The 21,325-nt window shown below is 44.8% G+C and overlaps 1 protein-coding gene across 1 annotated transcript in view; it reads left to right on the forward strand.

Annotated features, from left to right (window-relative positions):
• The first annotated feature begins 779 nt into the window (after nt 1-779).
• Nucleotides 780-21,325, forward strand: part of NPM1 (nucleophosmin 1) — a 36,923-nt gene continuing 16,377 nt past the window's right edge. The window contains exons 1-2 of the mRNA XM_063445275.1: nt 780-961; nt 20,997-21,079. Coding sequence (XP_063301345.1) covers nt 901-961; nt 20,997-21,079 — 144 coding nt within the window. The 5' untranslated portion in view covers nt 780-900. The remainder of the gene's footprint in view (nt 962-20,996; nt 21,080-21,325) is intronic.

The following is a 21,325-nucleotide window of genomic DNA, read 5'->3' on the forward strand; positions in this document are numbered from 1 at the left end:
CTAATGCGAATGCGCGGCATTAGAGCTACCCATAGGAAAGCATTGAAAATGCTTTTCAATGCTTTCCTATGGGTAATTGAGCGACGCTGGAGGTCCTCACACAGCGTGAGGACGTCCAGCAACGCTCTAGCACAGGTTTTCTGTGCTATGAAGCAGGAAGTGCCCTCTAGTGGCTGTCTACTACAGCCACTAGAGGTGGAGTTAACCCTGCCAGGTAATTATTGCAGTTTATAAAAAAAACTTCAATAATTACACTTGCAGGGTTAAGGGTAGTGGGAGTTGGCACTCAGACCACTCCAAAGGGCAGAAGTGGTCTGGGTGCCTGGAGTGTCCCTTTAAGCTGAAGTGGTCTAAGTGCCTAAAGTGGTCCTTTAAGGGGTTAAGTGTTTGTTCAGCTTCTGAAGCTGTGCCCTTTAGGGATTATATACATTGATGTATAATTTAGAATTGTTGTGGAAATTGGAAACACAATAAAAATTGTAAAATGTCTTTTTTTTTTTTTTGTGTAGGATTCATCTTCCAATGCCTGGCACCATAATTACTTCCTAAAGGTGTAGTGGCAATGCTGCTAAGTGAACAAAATGTTAAACAGCGAATTATGTTTGCATATGAACGTAACAATTTTTTTTTAATAGTTAGTCCTTAACGGGTTGCGTTTCCCACAAAAATTAAACATACGGTTTTAACTTGAACACAAACATCAAAAACTATAAACCTACGTCCAATCAGTTTTTGGATTACTCAGACGTGATCGCATGGAAGTACCAACCCTCTTCTCGCGCTGTACATCGCGAGAATTTGTTGCAGGGCCCTTATAAAGTCGCTGCCCCACGTTTTCACCTTTCTCAGATATCCGTCCAGTACAGTCGTCGTACGGTGTTGTGTGGTGGTACGAAAAAGATGGAAGATAGCATGGATATGGACAACGTGTCTCCTTTGCGCCCTCAGAATTTCTTATTCGGTATATATTTCCTCATTGTGCCGTGTAGCGTGATGAATATTTGTGCTCCCCTCCTATACTTTGGTTTTACTTAATTTTTAGGGATTGTAGCGTTTTTGCATGTTTAATAGCCAAGGCGCGAATAATCCCCCATGACTTCTATAATGCATCCTTTGTCTTGGTTACGTACTTTTCTGAGTCGCAGCCGGGGGAGTGATATTGCAATATCTTATGGTTAAATTGCCCATTATATAGTATTAATTGCCCATTATATAGTATTAGTTGATATTGCAATATCTTATGGTTAAATTGCCCATTATATAGTATTAGTTTCTCAGGATATTTAGTTTTTTTTTTTTAAAGTTATTTTTTGTATTGTCCTTGCGAACTGCCGTTATTGCGCGATGCCGTCCACGTGCTACGACTTTACCGGAATGACTTGTACTTCTATAAAATGAGAAACGCCACCTACATTTCTTCTTTCTTTTTATGTTTTTGTTGCATGTCGAATGTTAACCTAGCTGGTTTTCTTTGAGAAACGAATAATTTTGTCAGCACGTGTTCGTTTATTGTATTAGTAATCTTTAGAGTATCTTAATCTGTGTGATTGGATCAAGACTAGTTTAGATCACAACACTTTGTGTAAGGATGTGGGCTACTAGTCTGTGACTATTGCTCTTTCTAAAGCACAATTGAGTTTACACTGCATTCCTGTTCAGTGTTTCAGTGTAACTATTGCAAAGCATTCAAATCCTATCACATGTTTTTTGTTTAGTAATTGTAGGTCTGTGGGCCCACTGGCCTTTAACATACATGGTGTTTATAGGGACACAGTGTTTAAAAAATATATATTTTTTATAACTGGATTTATTATGTGAGTGCAATTGGATTTGTCATGTTAAGTCTGCACTATACTTTTTTTTTTATTTTTTATTTTTTTTTAACAGTAATGTCTTCCATTAGAGCAGAGGTAGGCAGCCTTCGGCTCCTAAATGTTGTGGACTACATCTCCCATGATGCTGGCAAAGCAACAGGGAAGGTGTAACCAACAATCTTTAATACTGAAAGTTGCCTACCCCTGCACTAGAGGTTGCTTCTGCTGGTGTGACATTTGGGCTTTGTGACGTTCAAGTCCTCATGCATTGGATGCGCAGCACTCTGTAAAGGGACACTATGTCAGACCACGTCAGCTAATTGAAGTGAACAGTGCAGCTCTAAGTATGCCTCCAGTGGCTGTCTCCCAAACTGACCTTTGGGCCAGTATCTCCTATTTTTCCGATAGGAAAGCATTGATTCAGTTCTTTGCTTTTGGGTGGTCTAATAGTGCGCAAGGCAATTGCAGCGCATGCGCAGTAGCGTCCGCTCATCGCGGAACGTCTGGTTGCTGCGTCAACCCAACGCAGATGGACACTGGTGCTGGGGGCGTGTGGCAGAAGGAGGGGGCTATAGTTCCATAAGTACAGCATTGTATTCCTGGCACTATAGTATCCCTTTAAAACTTTGCTGTTGGCGCTAAATCCTAAATGAAAACAAAACAATGATGATTTTTTTCTTTTCTAAGAGCTATACTTTTTTTTTTTTTTAAGGAGCTCAGCAAGTCCAAGCAGTACTTGGAATATGACTTGTTGATGCCAGACCACATTGGAGCAACTATGGTGGTCTGGATATTTTGCCTGATCAATATTGTCTCTATTTACAATCACTCTGTAAATGAGAGGGGAGCATTGGGGACCTGATGCACATGCCCAATGAGTGTTACACACCCACACTTTCGGTATGTGGGTGGATCAAAACGTAAACCAAACCTGGCATATTCTGCCTTTTTCATAAGTGCACCCACACTTATTAGATCTAATTTTGTTCAGGAGACATGGTGTTTTAATTTCATAATATTTATATATGAAACATAATTTTCTGAGTAAAAATCCAAAGTGAGAAATATTTAAGAAATACATTTCAAATTTTGCATTACCTTTTTAACACTGAATGTCGTATTACACTTAGCTCTTACTGAAATAAAACACACACACACTTGTATTCAGCATTGTCTCGTGGGTACAACAGTATTCCTCACCTCCCCACTTGGACAGGTTTTATGGGGTTTTGGAAACTTGCAAAAAAGGAGTAATCCGTATATTTGACCCTGCAAGATTGGTTTGGCACTATGTTGCCTTTAAGACCCTATGGCAGCCCAGGAAAAAAACATTAACCCCATCATGGCATACAATTTGTAAAAGTAGACAACCCAGGGTATTCAAAATGGGGTATGTTCAGTCTTTTGTAGTAGCCACTTGGCATTCATGTCTGTGTTTTTTAATTTTTTTGCATTTTTCACACAAATTGCTCTTCAACAATGATGTCATCTGCATCATATATTTTACTGCTCTAAAACACTCATGCTTGTGATACATCGCTGAACACAAATACCCCCCATGTCCAGTCTTTTTGTAGTAGCCCCTTGGTCACAAACACTAGACAAAGTTAGCATTCATATTTCTGAATTGATATAAGTCATCATATATTTTACTGTTTTAAAACACTTTATTTTCAGCAAAGTATCCCACGTACAATAGTTCTTATGGTGTTTTGGAACGTTACAGGGTCAAATATAGAGCTTGCAAATTCATTGGCTAGGCTTTCTGCCTGGGTTGTCAGGCAGGTCCCCCCAGATTATACGTCATCTAATTGCTTAACACAGGGCTTGACAAATTTGCTTAGAATCTAGAAGTCAGCAAATAAAGTTAGGAGCCAGGCTTTTCAATATAAAATATGCTATTCTTAAAGTAAGGCTATAGTCACCAGAACCACTACAGCTTAATGTAGTTGTTCTTGTGTCTATAACCTGACCCTGCACACTTTTCAATGTAAGCACTTCTAGTGAGTCACTCCGACGGCCTCTACTCCAGAGGTCAGTGCTGTACAGTGCGCAGCACCTCCGTTTTAGAGTCTCCATGCTCTGCGTGGAGGTGCTGAATGTTCCCCATAGAAATGCATTAAAGGGACACTCCAGGCACCCAGACCACTGCTACCCATTGGAGTGGTCTGGGTGCCAACTCCCACTACTCCTAACCCTGCAAGTGTAATTATTGCAGTTTTCTATAAACTGCAATAATTACCTTGCAGGGTTAACTCCACCTCTAGTGGCTGTCTACTAGACAGCCACTAGAGGTCACTTCCTCTATCATACCACAGATTATCTGTGCTAGAGCGTCGCTGGACGTCCTCACGCTGTGTGAGGACCTCCAGCGTTGCTCATTTCCCCATAGGAAAGCATTGAAATTCTTTGTCAATGCTTTCCTATGGGGTGCGCTTATGCGCATGCGCAGCATTGCCGCGCATGCGCATTAGGTCTCCTCGGCCGGTGGGCGGGATCAGTCTCTCACCAGCCGACTGAATCAGTAGGAGAAGCGGCGCGGAGGAGGAGACAGCGACGAGGGACATCGTTGCTGCCTCAGGTAAGTGTCTGAAGGGGTTTTCACCCCTTCAGCAACTGGGGGTGGGAGGGAGAGGGAACCTCCAGTGCCAGGAAAACAGATTGTTTTCCTGGCACTGGAGATTCCCTTTAATTTATCTGAGGAGATACTGATTGGCGCAGCGTGGTGTCTTGCCACACATGCGCATCTTTGGCTGAGATTACCCAGTTTGATCAGTCATGGATGCAAGGCCAGCACAGCGTGGGGGAAAAGGTGAGTAAAAACACATTTTCTTTGTGATTGGAGGGACACCAGTCACCAGGGCATTCACTGGCACTGACTCGGACACATTAATGTGATCACCTAGTCTCTCTAGATTTTGGGAAAGCTTGAGTGGTTTGGCTTTCCCTGTGGTACAATGGGTCTTCAATAATCTCCTTTCCCTGCTCCATGGAACGCTGTTTAGTAATGCCGGGGCTGGAATTGCGTCTTATTCTGGCTCCCGGCATAACTAGAGGGGGCAGAGCAGGGAGGTTAGAGCTTCCTCATGCGCCTGCCCATTTAGCTCAATCTTCCAGGAGCCTCCTGCGCATGCCCACCCACCCTCTCCCTGAGCTGCCTGCATGCACAGCAATGCTCTCCCTCAGCAGGCACATGATCTTCCTGAGCCGCCCGGCTGCACTCATAGGAAGCCAACCACCTCGGGGGGCTACATGTGCCAACAAATCCTAGTAGCCCTGGCACCTGCGATTTGTCAAGCCCTGGCATGACAGTAAGCAATCAGATAAATATTTACTGTGTGTGTGTGTACACATAAACTTGTGCTCAAAAGTTTAAATACCCTGGCAGAAATTGTGACCTTTTGGAGTTGACTTTGAAAATGACTGAACATGCAAACAAATTTCTCTTATTGAAGGGTAGTGATCATATGAAGCCACTTATGATCACATTGTTTGGCTCCTTTATTAAATTGTAATAACATAAATCCCCTAAATGGCCCTGATCAAAAGTTTACATACCCTTGAATGTTTGGCCTTGTTACTGACACACAAGGTGACGCACACAGACCAAAATAGAGCTATAGGGTCATAACCATAAGCGCTATATTTGAAGAGGAGTCAACCAGGCCTATAGAGAAAGGAATACCTTCCACACACTGTAGTATGATGGTGTCTTAAATGTTTTGGAGATGTGAGCTATAAAGGCACAGGGAATCTTGTGAATTTATTTGGGGGGAGGGAGAGGGATGGGTTCATACAAGATTACCAAAAACTTTGCATGACCTGGAGGCATTTTGCCAAGACGAATGGGCAACTATACCAGCTGCAAGAATTTGGGGGGCGTCATAGACCACTACTGCAAAAGACTGCACGCCCTCATTGATGCTTAAGGGGGACATTAGGCATCGACTGATTATCGGTCTTGCCGATATTCTGTATTTTCGGCGGTATTGGCCAATATAGATACTGATACTGTAGATAATGCATCTCATGGCCGCCGGGCTCATTACAAGCCTGGCGGTCCTGGGGGGGCCGGAAGCAAGCTCTTGCCTAACTCACAGCAGCTCTAGTGTAAATCTCGGGCCGTCTGAGTGTTGCCACGGGTTACCAGACCGCAAGATTTACACTGTGGAGCTGCTGGGAGGTAACAGCTTGCTGCCGCCCCCCCCCCCCCCCCCCCACCCCACTGCTCAGCCAATGCCACTGGACCACCAGGGAATGCTACAGCCCCCTCCCTGGCCAGGTAACAAGCAGGGAGGGAAATGAGAAACATTATATGTATATGTATATGTATATGTATATGTATATGTATATGTATATGTATATGTGTGTGTGTGTATATGTATACTCTGCGCCACGTGTCCTTTGAGGGGGCTGCTTGCCTCCCCCCTCTCTTCTCCTTCCCCCCCCCTCTCTTCTCCCTCCCCCCTCTCTTCTCCCTCCCCCCTCTCTTCTCCCTCCCCCCTCTCTTCTCCCTCCCCCCTCTCTTCTCCCTCCCCCCTCTCTTCTCCCTCCCCCCTCTCTTCTCCCTCCCCCCTCTCTTCTCCCTCCCCCCTCTCTTCTCCCTCCCCCCTCTCTTCTCCCTCCCCCCTCTCTTCTCCCTCCCCCCTCTCTTCTCCCTCCCCCCTCTCTTCTCCCTCCCCCCTCTCTTCTCCCTCCCCCCTCTCTTCTCCCTCCCCCCTCTCTTCTCCCTCCCCCCTCTCTTCTCCCTCCCCCCTCTCTTCTCCCCTCCCCCCCTCTCTTCTCCCTCCCCTCCCCCCCTCTCTTCTCCCTCCCCTCCCCCCCTCTCTTCTCCCTCCCCTCCCCCCCTCTCTTCTCCCTCCCCTCCCCCCCTCTCTTCTCCCTCCCCTCCCCCCCTCTCTTCTCCCTCCCCTCCCCCCCTCTCTTCTCCCTCCCCTCCCCCCCTCTCTTCTCCCTCCCCTCCCCCCCTCTCTTCTCCCTCCCCTCCCCCCCTCTCTTCTCCCTCCCCTCCCCCCCTCTCTTCTCCCCCCCTCTCTTCTCCCCCCCTCTCTTCTCCCCCCTCTCTTCTCCCCCCCCTCTCTTCTCCCCCCCTCTCTTCTCCCCCCCTCTCTTCTCCCCCCCTCTCTTCTCCCCCCCTCTCTTCTCCCCCCCTCTCTTCTCCCCCCCTCTCTTCTCCCCCCCTCTCTTCTCCCCCCCTCTCTTCTCCCCCCCTCTCTTCTCCCCCCCTCTCTTCTCCCCCCCTCTCTTCTCCCCCCCTCTCTTCTCCCCCCCTCTCTTCTCCCCCCTCTCTTCTCCCCCCCTCTCTTCTCCCCCCCTCCTCTTCTCCCCCCCTCTCTTCTCCCCCCCTCTCTTCTCCCCCCTCTCTTCTCCCCCCCTCTCTTCTCCCTCCCCTCCCCTCCCCCCCTCTCTTCTCCCCCCCTCTCTTCTCCCCCCCTCTCTTCTCCCCCCCTCTCTTCTCCCCCCTCTCTTCTCCCCCCTCTCTTCTCCCCCCTCTCTTCTCCCCCCTCTCTTCTCCCCCCCCTCTCTTCTCCCCCCCTCTCTTCTCCCCCCCTCTCTTCTCCCCCCCTCTCTTCTCCCCCCCTCTCTTCTCCCCCCCTTCTCTTCTCCCCCCCTTCTCTTCTCCCCCCCTTCTCTTCTCCCCCCCTTCTCTTCTCCCCCCCTTCTCTTCTCCCCCCCTTCTCTTCTCCCCCCCTTCTCTTCTCCCCCCCTTCTCTTCTCCCCCCCTTCTCTTCTCCCCCCCTCTCTTCTCCCCCCCTCTCTTCTCCCCCCCTCTCTTCTCCCCCCCTCTCTTCTCCCCCCCTCTCTTCTCCCCCCCTCTCTTCTCCCCCCCTCTCTTCTCCCCCCCTCTCTTCTCCCCCCCTCTCTTCTCCCCCCCTCTCTTCTCCCCCCCTCTCTTCTCCCCCCCTCTCTTCTCCCCCCCTCTCTTCTCCCCCCCTCTCTTCTCCCCCCCTCTCTTCTCCCCCCCTCTCTTCTCCCCCCCTCTCTTCTCCCCCCCTCTCTTCTCCCCCCCTCTCTTCTCCCCCCCTCTCTTCTCCCCCCCTCTCTTCTCCCCCCCTCTCTTCTCCCCCCCTCTCTTCTCCCCCCCTCTCTTCTCCCCCCCTCTCTTCTCCCCCCCTCTCTTCTCCCCCCCTCTCTTCTCCCCCCCTCTCTTCTCCCCCCCTCTCTTCTCCCCCCCTTCTCTTCTCCCCCCCTTCTCTTCTCCCCCCCTTCTCTTCTCCCCCCCTTCTCTTCTCCCCCCCTTCTCTTCTCCCCCCCTTCTCTTCTCCCCCCTTCTCTTCTCCCCCCTTCTCTTCTCCCCCCCTTCTCTTCTCCCCCCCTTCTCTTCTCCCCCCCTTCTCTTCTCCCCCCCTTCTCTTCTCCCCCCCTTCTCTTCTCCCCCCCTTCTCTTCTCCCCCCCTTCTCTTCTCCCCCCCTTCTCTTCTCCCCCCCTTCTCTTCTCCCCCCCTTCTCTTCTCCCCCCCTTCTCTTCTCCCCCCCTTCTCTTCTCCCCCCCTTCTCTTCTCCCCCCCTTCTCTTCTCCCCCCCTTCTCTTCTCCCCCCCTTCTCTTCTCCCCCCCTTCTCTTCTCCCCCCCTTCTCTTCTCCCTCCCCTCTCTTCTCCCCCTCTTCTCCCTCCCCTCTCTTCTCCACCTCTTCTCCCTCTTCTCCCCCTCCCCCTCCCCCTCTTCTCCCCCTCCCCCTCCCCCTCTTCTCCCCCTCCCCCTCCCCCTCCCCCTCTTCTCCCCCTCTTCTCCCCCTCCCCCTCTTCTCCCCCTCCCCCTCCCCCTCTTCTCCACCTCCCCCTCCCCCTCTTCTCCACCTCCCCCTCCCCCTCTTCTCCACCTCCCCCTCCCCCTCTTCTCCCTCGTATAAAGGGAGCAAGTCGGTTGTGGTGTGTTGAGACCGACGATACGGTAGGCCTGTAAATAAAGAGTTGTGTGTGTGTGTCTCATTTCGTCAGATCTAATGGGTCCGATAAGGATGGAAAAGTTGGATGGCTATTGGTAATCTCTGAGAGGAACGTGTGGGGGGAATGGATTCCTGAAAACCTGAGTATAATCTTGTCTGGTATGATAGCATGAAGTTATGGTAGTTTTGGCCATAGGTTATCCTGTGTTGTTGAATGCCTGTAAAATATATAATTAATGGTGTGTGGGATAGTTTAAGGTGGCAAAACCTAGGAGAAATGTTATGACACGGGTTGAGCTATTTTGTGTTCCAATGAGATTCTTTAAGCCAGGTGAAAAGCTGTTATGCGTTCTACAAGTATGCTGCATGCATATGTCTAATCCATGATTTTGTCTCTGGAACAAAAGAGTGGCCGTGACTGTATGGGCGGCTGTATGATGAACAGGCCTGGAATATAAATGAAAATTGTTGGCAGGGATGCATACCCTCCCCATGAAAGTAAAAGAAATGTGATAAGTGGCCAACCAAGTGAGTTCCCCAGAAATAATATGATCGTATGGATGATGAGTGGCGTTTGTTGATATGACATGTGCTTAGTTGTCTGAGTAACAACGGATTGATGACCCTGACCATATGCAATCGTTCAAACCCGTGGTAGACGCCACGTCTGGCCATCTGGTTGGAGAAGTGTCAGACAATCCTGGAAGGAACATGCTTTTACCATGCCAAGTGGTTAAGAAATTCCTCCCCATGTGCAGGTCTGCTGTGGCTGGGGTGTCTAGGGACATCCTCTGATCATCATGTAGGAAGTGTGAGGGGAAAAAAGGGGAAAGTACTCTGGATGTGAAAACGTGGTCTTGTGGTATGATTTGTATGGCAAAATTAAGGAACCTGGTAGGGATTGTAGGTCCTTGTGGTTGTAAGAACTAAGCAAGAGGTAGTGATTGATGTAGTTGAGAATGTTCCCTATTTGTCTTGTGGTAACTTGCGTGTATGGATGCCGACTCAAGTCGTATGCCCAGTAATGTGGTGATAGTGTCTAGGCCTTCTGTTTCTTATGGGGGGTACTGGGATGCCCAAGTGGTCAACCAGACTAAGCTGCCGTGAGGCTTCTAGTGAAAAATGTTATCTTTGATCAACAAGAAGTCTTCTAGATAGTGTATGACTGTAAGGCCTCTGGATATGTTATCATAACCAGCAGAGAGTATCTGCGAATATCGATAGTAGGCTAATCTGTAGCCTGAAAGTTGAGCGGGGAAAGGATTGCCCATTTTATGCCATGTAAGTGCCAGTGTGTAGGGTAGATGGTAGCCGTTTACTGCGTTGATATTGGTCTTACTTAACCAAGCTTCAACCGATGCTTGAGTGATAGCTGTAAAGGTAGATCAATGGTGTTGTATAGTAAGGAAACTCCTCGGAGGGTATGAGGGAGTTGAGACTTGGGGTAGTGGAGGTGTGTGGTGCCAATAAGTCTATGGTTAGTCTTTGTTTAAGGAAAGATTCCCTTGGGCCAATACCAATGTTTTTGGTGCCATGCTGTAAATGGTGGAGATTGGAAAACCAAAGTAAAAACCCCTCTGCAAATCTTAGCTATGAGTGTTTACAGCCAATGGTTCTGTTGTGCTGACTGTAAGTGAGGGCATGTTATATTCCTTGAAGGTGTATTTGATACCTGTATGGGAGCCCTTTGAAGCTCCAGAGCTTTAGTAAATCTACTACAAGTTTGGAAGGGTGATGAGTCAGGAGTGTTGAAAATGCATTGGTGAGTAAGTTTTTTGTAAGTTGTATTGGGACACATGGTTTCTAATGTGCCCTGAACCATTTGAACATATATGCAACAGTGTATATGCAATGCAACTACTCATATCAATTGTCTCTGGTAGTTCAGAGGTGCTGGTACCTGGAGCCTGAGAGTGCTCGTCTGTTTGTTTGGGACAAAATCCCTTCTGTATGGGTACCTGCACAAATAAACCTCTCTACATATTCCAAATGCCAACCCAACCAATGGATGGTCAGTTTCCGATTTTTACTTGGATCTGACCATCAGATACATCGTCATACATATGCCTTGTTTCCCCAATGTGCTGGGATAATATGTGCAGGGTTAACGTCTTGTGTATCATAAGAATTGATTGTACCAGGTAACAGAGTTTCGGTTGGGGCTGGTTGTACAGTAGCGTGAGGTCTGTGGTGACCGACTCGTACATTTTTTGGGGGCTCATGAGTTTTTGAGTGAGGCTAGCATGGCCTGGGTGTCACCTGAGTTGGTGTTGCTGGGCCTTCCCCTGCCTCCGTGTTGTCCGTTGATGTATGGAGGAGTTTGAAAAACTCTGCTTTCCTTCCTGTTGTTGCCTCCTTAGGTTGGTTATATATGTGTGGGATTGTCCAGGATCTGATTGCTGCTGGACTAGCAACATCTCCTCTGCTTGAAGGTGTATCACTTACAATGCGAGACGGCTAGCTCGAGTGGCCCGAGGGGTGTTGGCCTCGCGGGACCACTAACAAGTGTAATGCAGAGAAAAAAGGGGGTAATACCTATTGGGCCCTAGAATCCTAATTGCCAGTACGCTTTTACTATTCCAGGGAAGGTAAGAGATGGATAATTACGTGTGCAGGTGTATGTACCCGGTAGTATGGTATTGAACCTGACCATCCGTATAGGTTTTTTAGTAGTAACTGTAACCTGAATAGACAAAGCCATATGGCATAGACAAAGCTTATCTTAATACGTACAGTATATGTGAAAAGTAAAGTGCCGTGATGTGTAAATATTAAACATCATAGCCATACTGGTTAAATATGTATCAATCTTAACCCATTAAGTGCCGTATGTACAAGTGAAAAAGTGATCTGTTCCACCTTGTATGTCCCCTTGCTTAGGGGAAAGTCTGTTGTGTGAGCAGCGTGCTGTGAAAAATGTATGTGAACTATATTACCAGTTATGTATATACAGATGCGTCTGCTACTGTGTAATGTGTATTTATACCAGATGTTGCTATACTACTTGCTATGTGAATTGTTGTATGTCTTATTGGATGGTAGGGGTCAGTGAACATGGTGTTGCAAAATGCAAGTGCACTGGAGTTCTGCCGAGTGCCCTATAGGTGGCAGTGTAGTTGGGTACTGATTGGTATGTGAAATGTTGCTTGTCTGTTGACCTATAGGGGTCAGTGTTTTGGTGTTTGTAAAACCCCATGAAAATTGTCAATGTACTTGACAGACCTGTAGGTGGCAGTGTTGATAGAACCACTGTTGGTCTTGATGTGAGATGTAAATTGTGAATTAAACCTGAAGTTGAGCTCGTGCTGGAGTTTAATTTATGGTTATGTCTAAAACAATCTTACGTGTAACTTGTATATGACATGTGAAGACTGTTTTGCTGTTGACCAGTAGGGGTCAGAAATGCTGATTGTATGGTAAAAATACCCTTTAATCCAAATGCAAGGTTGACGTGAGATTCTGAGTGACCTGTAGGGGTCAGTGTGGTTTATGGGAAAAAAATTGTCCGGGAGCTATGCACCATCATTATAGTTATATGACAGGGAAAGTAACAGTGTCCATTTGAAAATATACAATATGTGAACATAATGGCTTAATAACAGTCATTGTAACAAACCAATGTGTAACAAACCAATGTTCTGTTCGTGGGTTGTAAACGCACGAAACGTGTGTGTGTGTGTGTGTGTTACAATAGTAAATGCATGAACTAGTTCACGTTTGGTAGAAAATTGCACGAACCGTGAGCCTGGTATGTCAGGGAAACAAAACAAAACTAGCAGTGAGACTCGAAATTCACGCACAGAATTGCTTAGTATGTTAAGGCAATTGAAACAGAATGTGTTCCCGTTCGGGAGTATGCTAATGCAAAATGAGTCATTGACGGATATAAACAAGTGAATTTAAACAAATGATATGCATGAACAGACTTAGACAAAATGCAGCCGTAAATTGAGGACCTTACGGTTTGTGAGTCACTTGGACACCATCCACGGCGATGGATTGAAGAAAGAAGGTGGTAGGCCGGCAAAGCCTGTGGCTGGATTCCTGACACAGCTCAGCTTAGAAAACATCATGGAGTAATCGGGTAAAATGGCATCTGTATGACCCGGAAGTGGAAAACCTTCTGATGCTGACTTCAAGCGATATGAAGTCAGGTAAGGGGTTTCCCTTATATAGGGGAGTGAATTAATTTAAGCCCCTCCCACAAATATAGGCCAAATGGCCTTAAAAAAAAAATATATATATATATATATATATAATTATTCCTGACATATGGTGGCAGTACAATAGGGATGTACTCTTCCCTCGGGACAAGCATCTGAAATAAATAATTAACATAAAAAGTTCCTCCCCTTACCAGGTATAAGAGACCCCACCAGCCCTCGGACCTCAGTTCTCTTTCTTGTTCCAACAGGAATGGACAGCATCTGGAATGTGGATGGTGAGGCACATGGGTTGCTGCTTGGGGGATCTGGTCTGATAGCCTCCCGGGTGGAGAGCTGAATGGCCAGAAAAACATCCTGCGCTACATACATACATACAGAGCAGGTATGTAAGCCTACGGAGCAGGTATGTAAGCCTGCTTTTATGCTGCGTGCAGTCACCGGCAAAGCAGGGAGGTTGTCTCTAGTGATAGCAAATCACTGTCATTGGAGACGCATGCGCACAGCGGTGGAACACACGACCAGGTGGTTATGCGTTCCACCGGAGTTCCGACTGCGCTATCGCGCATGCGCGGTCTGAACTCCCCAAAATGGCGCCAGATTTCAAAGGGTCTGCCTATTTATACTGTGCAGATCTTACTGTCAGCATGGATGCTAGGCAGTGATGGTCTCCCGTGTCACCAGCCCCCCCACACGGGTCAGAGGTTTTAGAGGTATGATTCTTTAGGTTTCTAATCTTTAAAACTCTGTTTTTTATTGTTTAAACTACAAATATGGTTTATTTGATTATGTATTGCAGATATGTTTTGTCCTGTTTCTACTGACAATATGGATAAAGGAAAAAGTACCTACTCCTGCTTCTAAAAAAGCCAGTTCCAAAACTAAACATCTCTGTTGTAGTTAATGCTCCACTCCTTTACCAGGTGGTTTTAAAAGGAAAGTCTGTAATATTTGCTCTTCTTTGACGCTAGAAAAATCCAAGCAACAAGAGATGAAATCCTTTTTGTCTTGGTTTCAGGATAATTTGGTCCAGACTTTTGAGTCTTTTTAAAGAACCGGTTCACACTTCTCCTATAAAAGCTACTAAACAAAAAGCTAAAAGGAAGAGAACACAGTCTAGTTCAGAACTCTCTTCGGGGGAATGTGTTTGTGTTTTTTATTTTTTTGTGTTTTGTTTTTTAGAATCCTCTAGCGACTCTTCTGATACTGAGGTGGGTTTTCCTCATGATGAGTTGAGAAATTTATTAAAGAGGTTAATGTGATCCTTGGTGATGAAACTGTAGACAAAGCCAAGAGTAAAGCACTTCCAGTCCAACAAAAAATGCTGGATTTAATTTTCAGAGAATGGAAGAACCCGGAGAAAAGGGCTTTTATCTCCAGACGTATTAAAAGTATTGTTAAAATGCAGGAGGAAGATAAATGGGAAGAACTACCGGTAGTTGATGTAAAAGTGGCTCAATTATCTAAAAAAAAAAACTAACTTACCTATTGGGGAAGTTTCTTGTCTGAAAGACCCTACGGATAAGAGGGCTGAAACTTCCAGCAGAAGGGCTTATCAGGCTGCAGGTTTTCAGGCTAAAGCAGCATTAGCCTGGGCTTCAGTGGTGAGAGCTCAGAATCTTTGGCTTAATACTTAGGAAGAAGGTCTGGGTGATAACCAAGACAACGGCCTGTTCCAAAATGTAAGGTTGTCTAATGAGTACCTTATGGATATTGTCACGGAGATGATTAAGCTTTCGGCTCGTGTCATGGGTTTGACATCTGTAGCCCAAAGGGCACTGTGGCTTAAGTCCTGGACAGCAGACACTGCATCAAAATCTGCATTATGTGAACTTCCCTTGGAGAAGAAAAAGTTGTTTGGTTCTCCTCTAGAAGAGTTAATCCGACAGAAGACAGAAAATATACCTGGAAACCCAGGTATAGAAATTTCCAATTCAAACACCGTAGGGGATTTCAAGAAAAACCCAGATTTTTTTTTTTTCGTCAACAAAGGAGAAATACAAGATTTGACACACACAAAAAGACCATAAGTCTGACAGAAACAAACATTTCTGACACCATCAGAGTGGGCGGAAGGTTGCAAGGTTTTGTTCACAGATGGAGGAAGACAACTACAAATCCATGGATTTTAAATCTGGTGCAAAAAGGATACCGAATAAAATTCTTAGATGTTCCAAGACCAAGTTTCCTTGTCTCCTCCTACCAGTCAAAATAAAAAAAAAATAAAAAACATGCCCTTCTTTCTGCCACTGATGTAGAATTATTTAAAAATCTTTATTGTACTAACTCCATTTTAATCTCACATTATGACAAACCCTCCATTTTGTCTACATTACATGACAGAATTTCCTAACAGCATTTAGTATAATGAATAGACTGTATTTTCTAAAAAGACATAGCTGACTCCGGAATTATTGAATCTCCTGTAACATGCAACAAAGTATAACCAAGGCCATGAGAACACTGTACTAATGAAATGTTCTATTCATAAAAGAACCTTGCACCTGACCACAAGACTGACATCACTAACTACGTAAAATGACGCCCAAGCCCCCCTTTCCACCGAGTAAACCTCATGTTGGGAAAGATGGCGCTTGAGCCATCTGTCCACACCCGGTGGGAGGACACCTAGCTAGTCACTCAAATCCCTGAGCCAATTAATAATATTGATGGGTGGACACTGATATAGTCACATAACATTTAATCCAATTAATGATGTTTATTTGTTATTATCTGATATTCAATGATGATGTCATTTTGCCTTTAAAAGGGTCTGCATACCCGTTTTCTAACCAGACGCCATTAAATTTTCTGAAGTGCTTTTAACCTGAACTCCATGTGTCAGTGTGAACTTACTTCTGCGTATACGCAATTTAATCATCTCAGATTTGGACAGGAACAGACATTTAAACATATTTGTTTATTTCTAAATTAATCTACATCACCACCATCTCCCTATTAAGAATAGGTGTGGTAGAAAGGATTCGAAATTCCCAAGTTTATCAAGGGGTATACTCCCATTTGTTCCTAGTCCCAAAACCGGACATGTATTTTCGTCCAATCTAAAAACCCTGAACAAGCTCATTCCTTACCAACATTTCAGAATGGGGACTATAGCGTCTGTCACTCATATCCTTCGGAAAGGAGATTTCATGGCAACTTTGGATCTAAAGGATGCCTATCTGCATATTCCTATGGATGTGAAATCAAGAAAATACCTAAGGTTTGCTATAAGGAAAGGGAAAACAAAACTATCAATTTCCAATTCAGTGCACTTCCATTCGTACTAGCTTCGGCACCCAGGATTTTTACAAAGGTCCTCACACTGGCGGTCACAGCTCTTTTTTAAGGTTGCAAGGAATCGCAGTAGTACCATACTTGGACGACTGGTTGATAAAGGCAGATTCAAGAGGCGCTCTAGAATCAGATGTGGCCTATCCACTAGAAATCCTGGAAGAACATGGTTGGATTATCAACCTAGAAAAATCACACCTTACCCCTACAAGGTCTATCCTGTTTCTAGGATTTTTGATAAAGTCAGACACTGTCGATTCCTTTGACAAGAGAAAAGAGGAAAAGGATAAAGATTTTGATAAACCTTCTTCGGATGTCAGAATGTTCGGTGAGGAAAGCCATGCAGATTTTAGGTCATTTGACCTCTACAATCCCAGCAGTAAAATGGGCCAGAGCGAAATCAAGGCCCTTGCAGTGGGAAATTCTTGTCCAATGGTCAAAGAAGGAAGAAGACTTGGATGCAATAATGAGTATATCAGATCATACAAAAGAGAATCTCTTGGTGGCTGGAGGGAAAAATTATTTACAGAAGGCCTGTCCTTTCGTCAAAAAATCTTGGATCATGATTTCGACAGACGCCTCAAATACAGGTTGCAGAGCTCACCTCCTGTATCACTTAAGACAAGGTGTTTGGTCGCAAAAGGAAACAAAGGAATCTTCAAATTTCAAGGAGTTGTTGGCAGTACTCTACGCGCTTCAGCAGTTCAAAGTTTTCATTTTGGGGAAAGCTGTAAAAATCCAGTCATCTCCTTTGCTCACGTATTATGTCCTGGGCTCAATGTCATCTGGACGACATTTCAGCCGTTCACATTCGTGGTATAGACAACATTTGGGCAGACGATTTGAGCAGATCGAAATTGTCCCCCAAACGAGTGGTCTCACAATCAAGAAATTTTCGCTCTGGTGGAGAGATTCGGTCTTCCAGTCATAGACCTTATGGCAAGAAGATCCAATGCAAAAGTAAGTTTGTTTGCCTCCCTCTTAAAGGTAGACAGGCCGCTTATAATGGATGGTCTTTCGATCCGGTGGGAGTTTCCCCTTGCTTACATTTTTCCCCCAGTAAGCCTAATCCTGAGAATTCAGCAAAAGGTGACATCAGATCAAGTGCGTCTAATGTCTAGTACCGTACTGGCTAAACCGCAGCTGGTTCTCGGTTTTGAAGAAAATGGCTTTAAAGTACTGGATTCTTCTGGTAACACCGGATCTTCTGGAAAACAAGGGCATTCCGGTGGGAGTTTTGAACCTGTTCAAGTTGAGAGCTTGGCTGCTTCGAGGCTAATTCTGCATAATAGGGGTATTAAAGAAGAGAGGTTTCAGTTACTATTAAATTCTACCAGGAGCTCTACCTCTTCTATATACTTAAAGATTTGGACGAGATTTTTTCACTGGTGCATTTCTAATCGTTGCATAAGATCCTCTCCTTCTACTGATACAATCCTTCATTTTTTATTTTATTTTTTTACAAGATGGTCTTGCTCAAGGTTTTAATCTGTCTACCCTCAAATTCCAAGTTTCCGCTCAAAGTAATTTTTTTGGTAAAAAAATTGGGCTTATAATCCCCTTTTTGGTGGCCATTACTTCAGCTAAGAGGATAGGGGTACTCCAGGCCCTTTCTTCGTCTCCTGACTTTATGAAATTTTATCCGGATAAAGTGGTTATGTTCCCTAAGCCTTCCTTTCTTCCGAAAGTCATCTCCTCCAAGGTTATCAACCAACCTATTTTTCTCCCTTCCTTTAATGGTCCATCTAAGCCAGATTGGGAATTTGATTGGAGCCAACTAGATGTGGGTAGGTCTCTGAAAATCTACTTAGACCGCTCCTCTGCATATAGGATGTCTGATCATCTATTCGTGAATTTCTTTGAAAAATGTAAAGGCCAAGTTGCCTCCAAGGCCACTTTGGCAAGATGGCTGGTGGATACTATAAAAATGGCTTATTCTTCCTCGAATCTTCCTCTGCCAGCCTCCTTGAAAGCACATTCTACTAGAGCCATGGCTGCCTCTTGGGCCCGAAATGCGTGTGCCTCTCCGGAAGATATACGCAAAGCTGCTACCTGGTCTTCTTTCAACACTTTTTTTTTTTTTACAGACTAGATGTATTCTGACGCTGATTTTGGGCACAAGGTGTTACAAGCTGTTATTGCTTAAATTCCCGCCCTTAGTCTGGGATCTTGCTATATCCCTATTGTACTGCCACCATGTGTCAGGAAAAACTGCAATTTTACTCACCGTAAATTCCTTTTTCCTTAATATGATGGCAGTACAGCAATCCCTCCCTTTATGTATATATTTTTTTGTGTTCTATGGATTCACTGTGGTGTTCTTGGTACGTACTGAGGTCTCTTATACCTGGTAAGGGGATGAACTTTTTATGTTATTTCAGATGCTTGTCCTGAGGAAAAGGGAATTTACGGTGAGTAAAATTGTGTGTGTGTGTGTGTGTGTATATATTCATATTCTGCATGATATTGATGGATATATAGATATATATCTCATGCATTATATACAGACTACACCAGTGGTAGTCAACTCTTTTTTACCTACCGCCCACGAATGCATCTTTCTTGATGGAAAAATGTATTTACTGCCCACGCAAGTGAAAACTGGTGGGCGCGAGGGAGCAGAGAGGTTAGAGCTCCCTCGTCGCCTCGGTTTTGAACTCTGCTGCGCTGGGGGTGGGGGGTGTACAAACACTATACACACTACACACACCCCCTGCATTCACTATACACACTACACACACACCCTGCATTCATTTATATATACACACTTCATCCACTACATGTGGCATGTATATTTTGTGCATTTACTTTATTTATTTTTTTTAAAATGGTAAATGTACAGGTTATCGGCTATCTGCCTGAAAGTTCAGATTATTGGTATCGGCTTTAAAAAAAAAAAAAAAAAATCGGTCTATCCCTAGGGGACATCACACCATATTAAGAACTAAGGGTATGCAGACTTTTGAACAGGGGTACTTTTTTTTTATTTATTTATTTTTTCCTGTGTTGCCATGTTTTGTTTTGATTGTGACATTCTGTTATAACCTACAGATGAATATGAATCCCATAAGAAATACGTGTTTTGCCTGCTCACTTTTGTTTTCTTTAAAAACTATACATATATTACGAATTCTCAAATGGTATACAAACTTTTGAGCGTGTACACATACACTTTGAAAACTACAATATATATTTCAAATTTGATATTAATATATCAGTTACATAGGCTGAAAAGGTGTGTGTGTGTGTGTGTGTGTGGGGGAAGTTCAGCCTTCCTTTTTTTTTTTTTCTGTTCTTCCAAAGAAGGCAAAATACAAAGTTCAAAGCAGTCCGATTTATCCTTGGATCAAGAGGCTATTACCCTACAGTTGCATAAACCTATTAAATTTATATAATGCCAAGTATTTAAATATTTTTTTTGATAGACGTATCTTTTTCAAAGTACAGGAACACTGGCATTATGTGTAAAATAATTCTATAACATGTACAGTGGGACCTGAATTTAATGCGTTCTCCGGGACGTTTCTTATTGCGAAACATTTGTAAACCGAAACACTGTTTCCCATAGGAATGCATTGAAAACCAATAAATCTTTTCTGGAGGTCAGAAAAGAGTCAAAATGAGCTGGCATGGAAACCAACCCACAATGCAGAACACACAATAAAAGGCATGCAGACGACGAAGCTCAGCTCCCTACCTTTCCACAGCTTGAGAAATGCACCAAAAAGTCCCAAAACAACTGCAAACAATTTCCAGAATGACTCCAAAACTCGCTGCAAAAGCCGCTCCAACACCTCCACACTCGATGCCATGTGCTACCCACAGTCTCCAGCATGCAGGGGGCGGTGCTATAAACCTCCCAGGTGCAATGCATCCTAGGGAAACTTTATTTGTATTGCGAAAAAATGTTTAAACTGGCATTATTTTCAATGGATTTTCATTTGTAAACCGAAAATTATGTTAACCGAGGCGTTTGTAAACCGAGGTCCCACTGTATATATTTCTTGCAAGCCTTTGTTATAACCTGTTAATTATTTGGGCACTTTGACAATCCAGGCAGCTCTAATTCACCTATTGTGGCCTTGTGATGACATGGCCCTGGAGGGCCGGAAAGGTACAGTTGCTACAGGTAGACTGCCTTGTCGGGTGGCCCCAACCAGGATTGCCGTGGATTGTTGGTCTAGCTAAGTGCAGGGAGGCTGGGCAGACTATGACGCCCTGCTGCGTTTAGAGCCACTTCCTTAAAGGACCACTATAGTGCCAGGAAAACATACTGGTTTTCCTGGCACTATAGTGCCCTGAGGGTGCCCCTCCTGCCAGGCTGGATGGAGTGGAAGGGGTTAAACTTGCCTCTTTCTCCAGCACCGGGCAGGGAGCTCTCCGCCTCCTCTCCTCCTCTTTGGCTGAATGCGCATGCGCGCGCATTCAGCCAGTCTCATAGGAAAGCATTTACAATGCTTTCCTATGGACGCTGGCGTCTTCTCACTGATTTTTTTCACAGTGAGAAGCTCGAAAGTGCCTCTAGCGGCTGTCAACGAGACAGCCACTAGAGGCTGGATTAACCCTAATATAAACATGGCAGTTTCTCTGAAACTGCTATGTTTATAGAAAAGTGTTAACCCTAGCTGGACCAGGCACCCAGACCACTTTATTAAGCTGAAGTGGTCTGGGTGCCTATAGTGGTCCTTTAAGGATGGCATGATATGCCTGCCATCCTTAAGTGGTTAATTGAGTGTAGAACGGGAAATTTCCAGTACCTAGACAACAAAGATATGACTGCTATAAAAGTGTGTGTGGTTTTTAATATACATATGTTTATAATTTCATTTTATCTCTAGGATGTGAACTTAAAGCGGATAAAAGAGAATATTCATTCAAAGTTGATGATGATGAAAACGAGCACCAACTTTCACTAAGAACAGTAAGTATTCTGGACCACGCTAAACATTTTTGTGTACTTCTTGGAAAATATGTTTAGAAGTCAGTCTTCATGCATGTTTCAGTATGGACTGCACAAATCCTATGAGGCAATTAATCTAAATAGTCTGGTGCTCCATGTTTATGGGGTGGTAAACACCCTAGAATACTTCAAAGTCCAGTGTATAGGTGCACAGATTTCATGATACTGCAGAATTTTGATCAGAATAAGCACAACATAACGGAGAGA

This window comes from Pelobates fuscus, chromosome 3 (genome assembly GCF_036172605.1).
Source record: "Pelobates fuscus isolate aPelFus1 chromosome 3, aPelFus1.pri, whole genome shotgun sequence".
Classification (NCBI taxonomy): domain Eukaryota; kingdom Metazoa; phylum Chordata; class Amphibia; order Anura; family Pelobatidae; genus Pelobates; species Pelobates fuscus.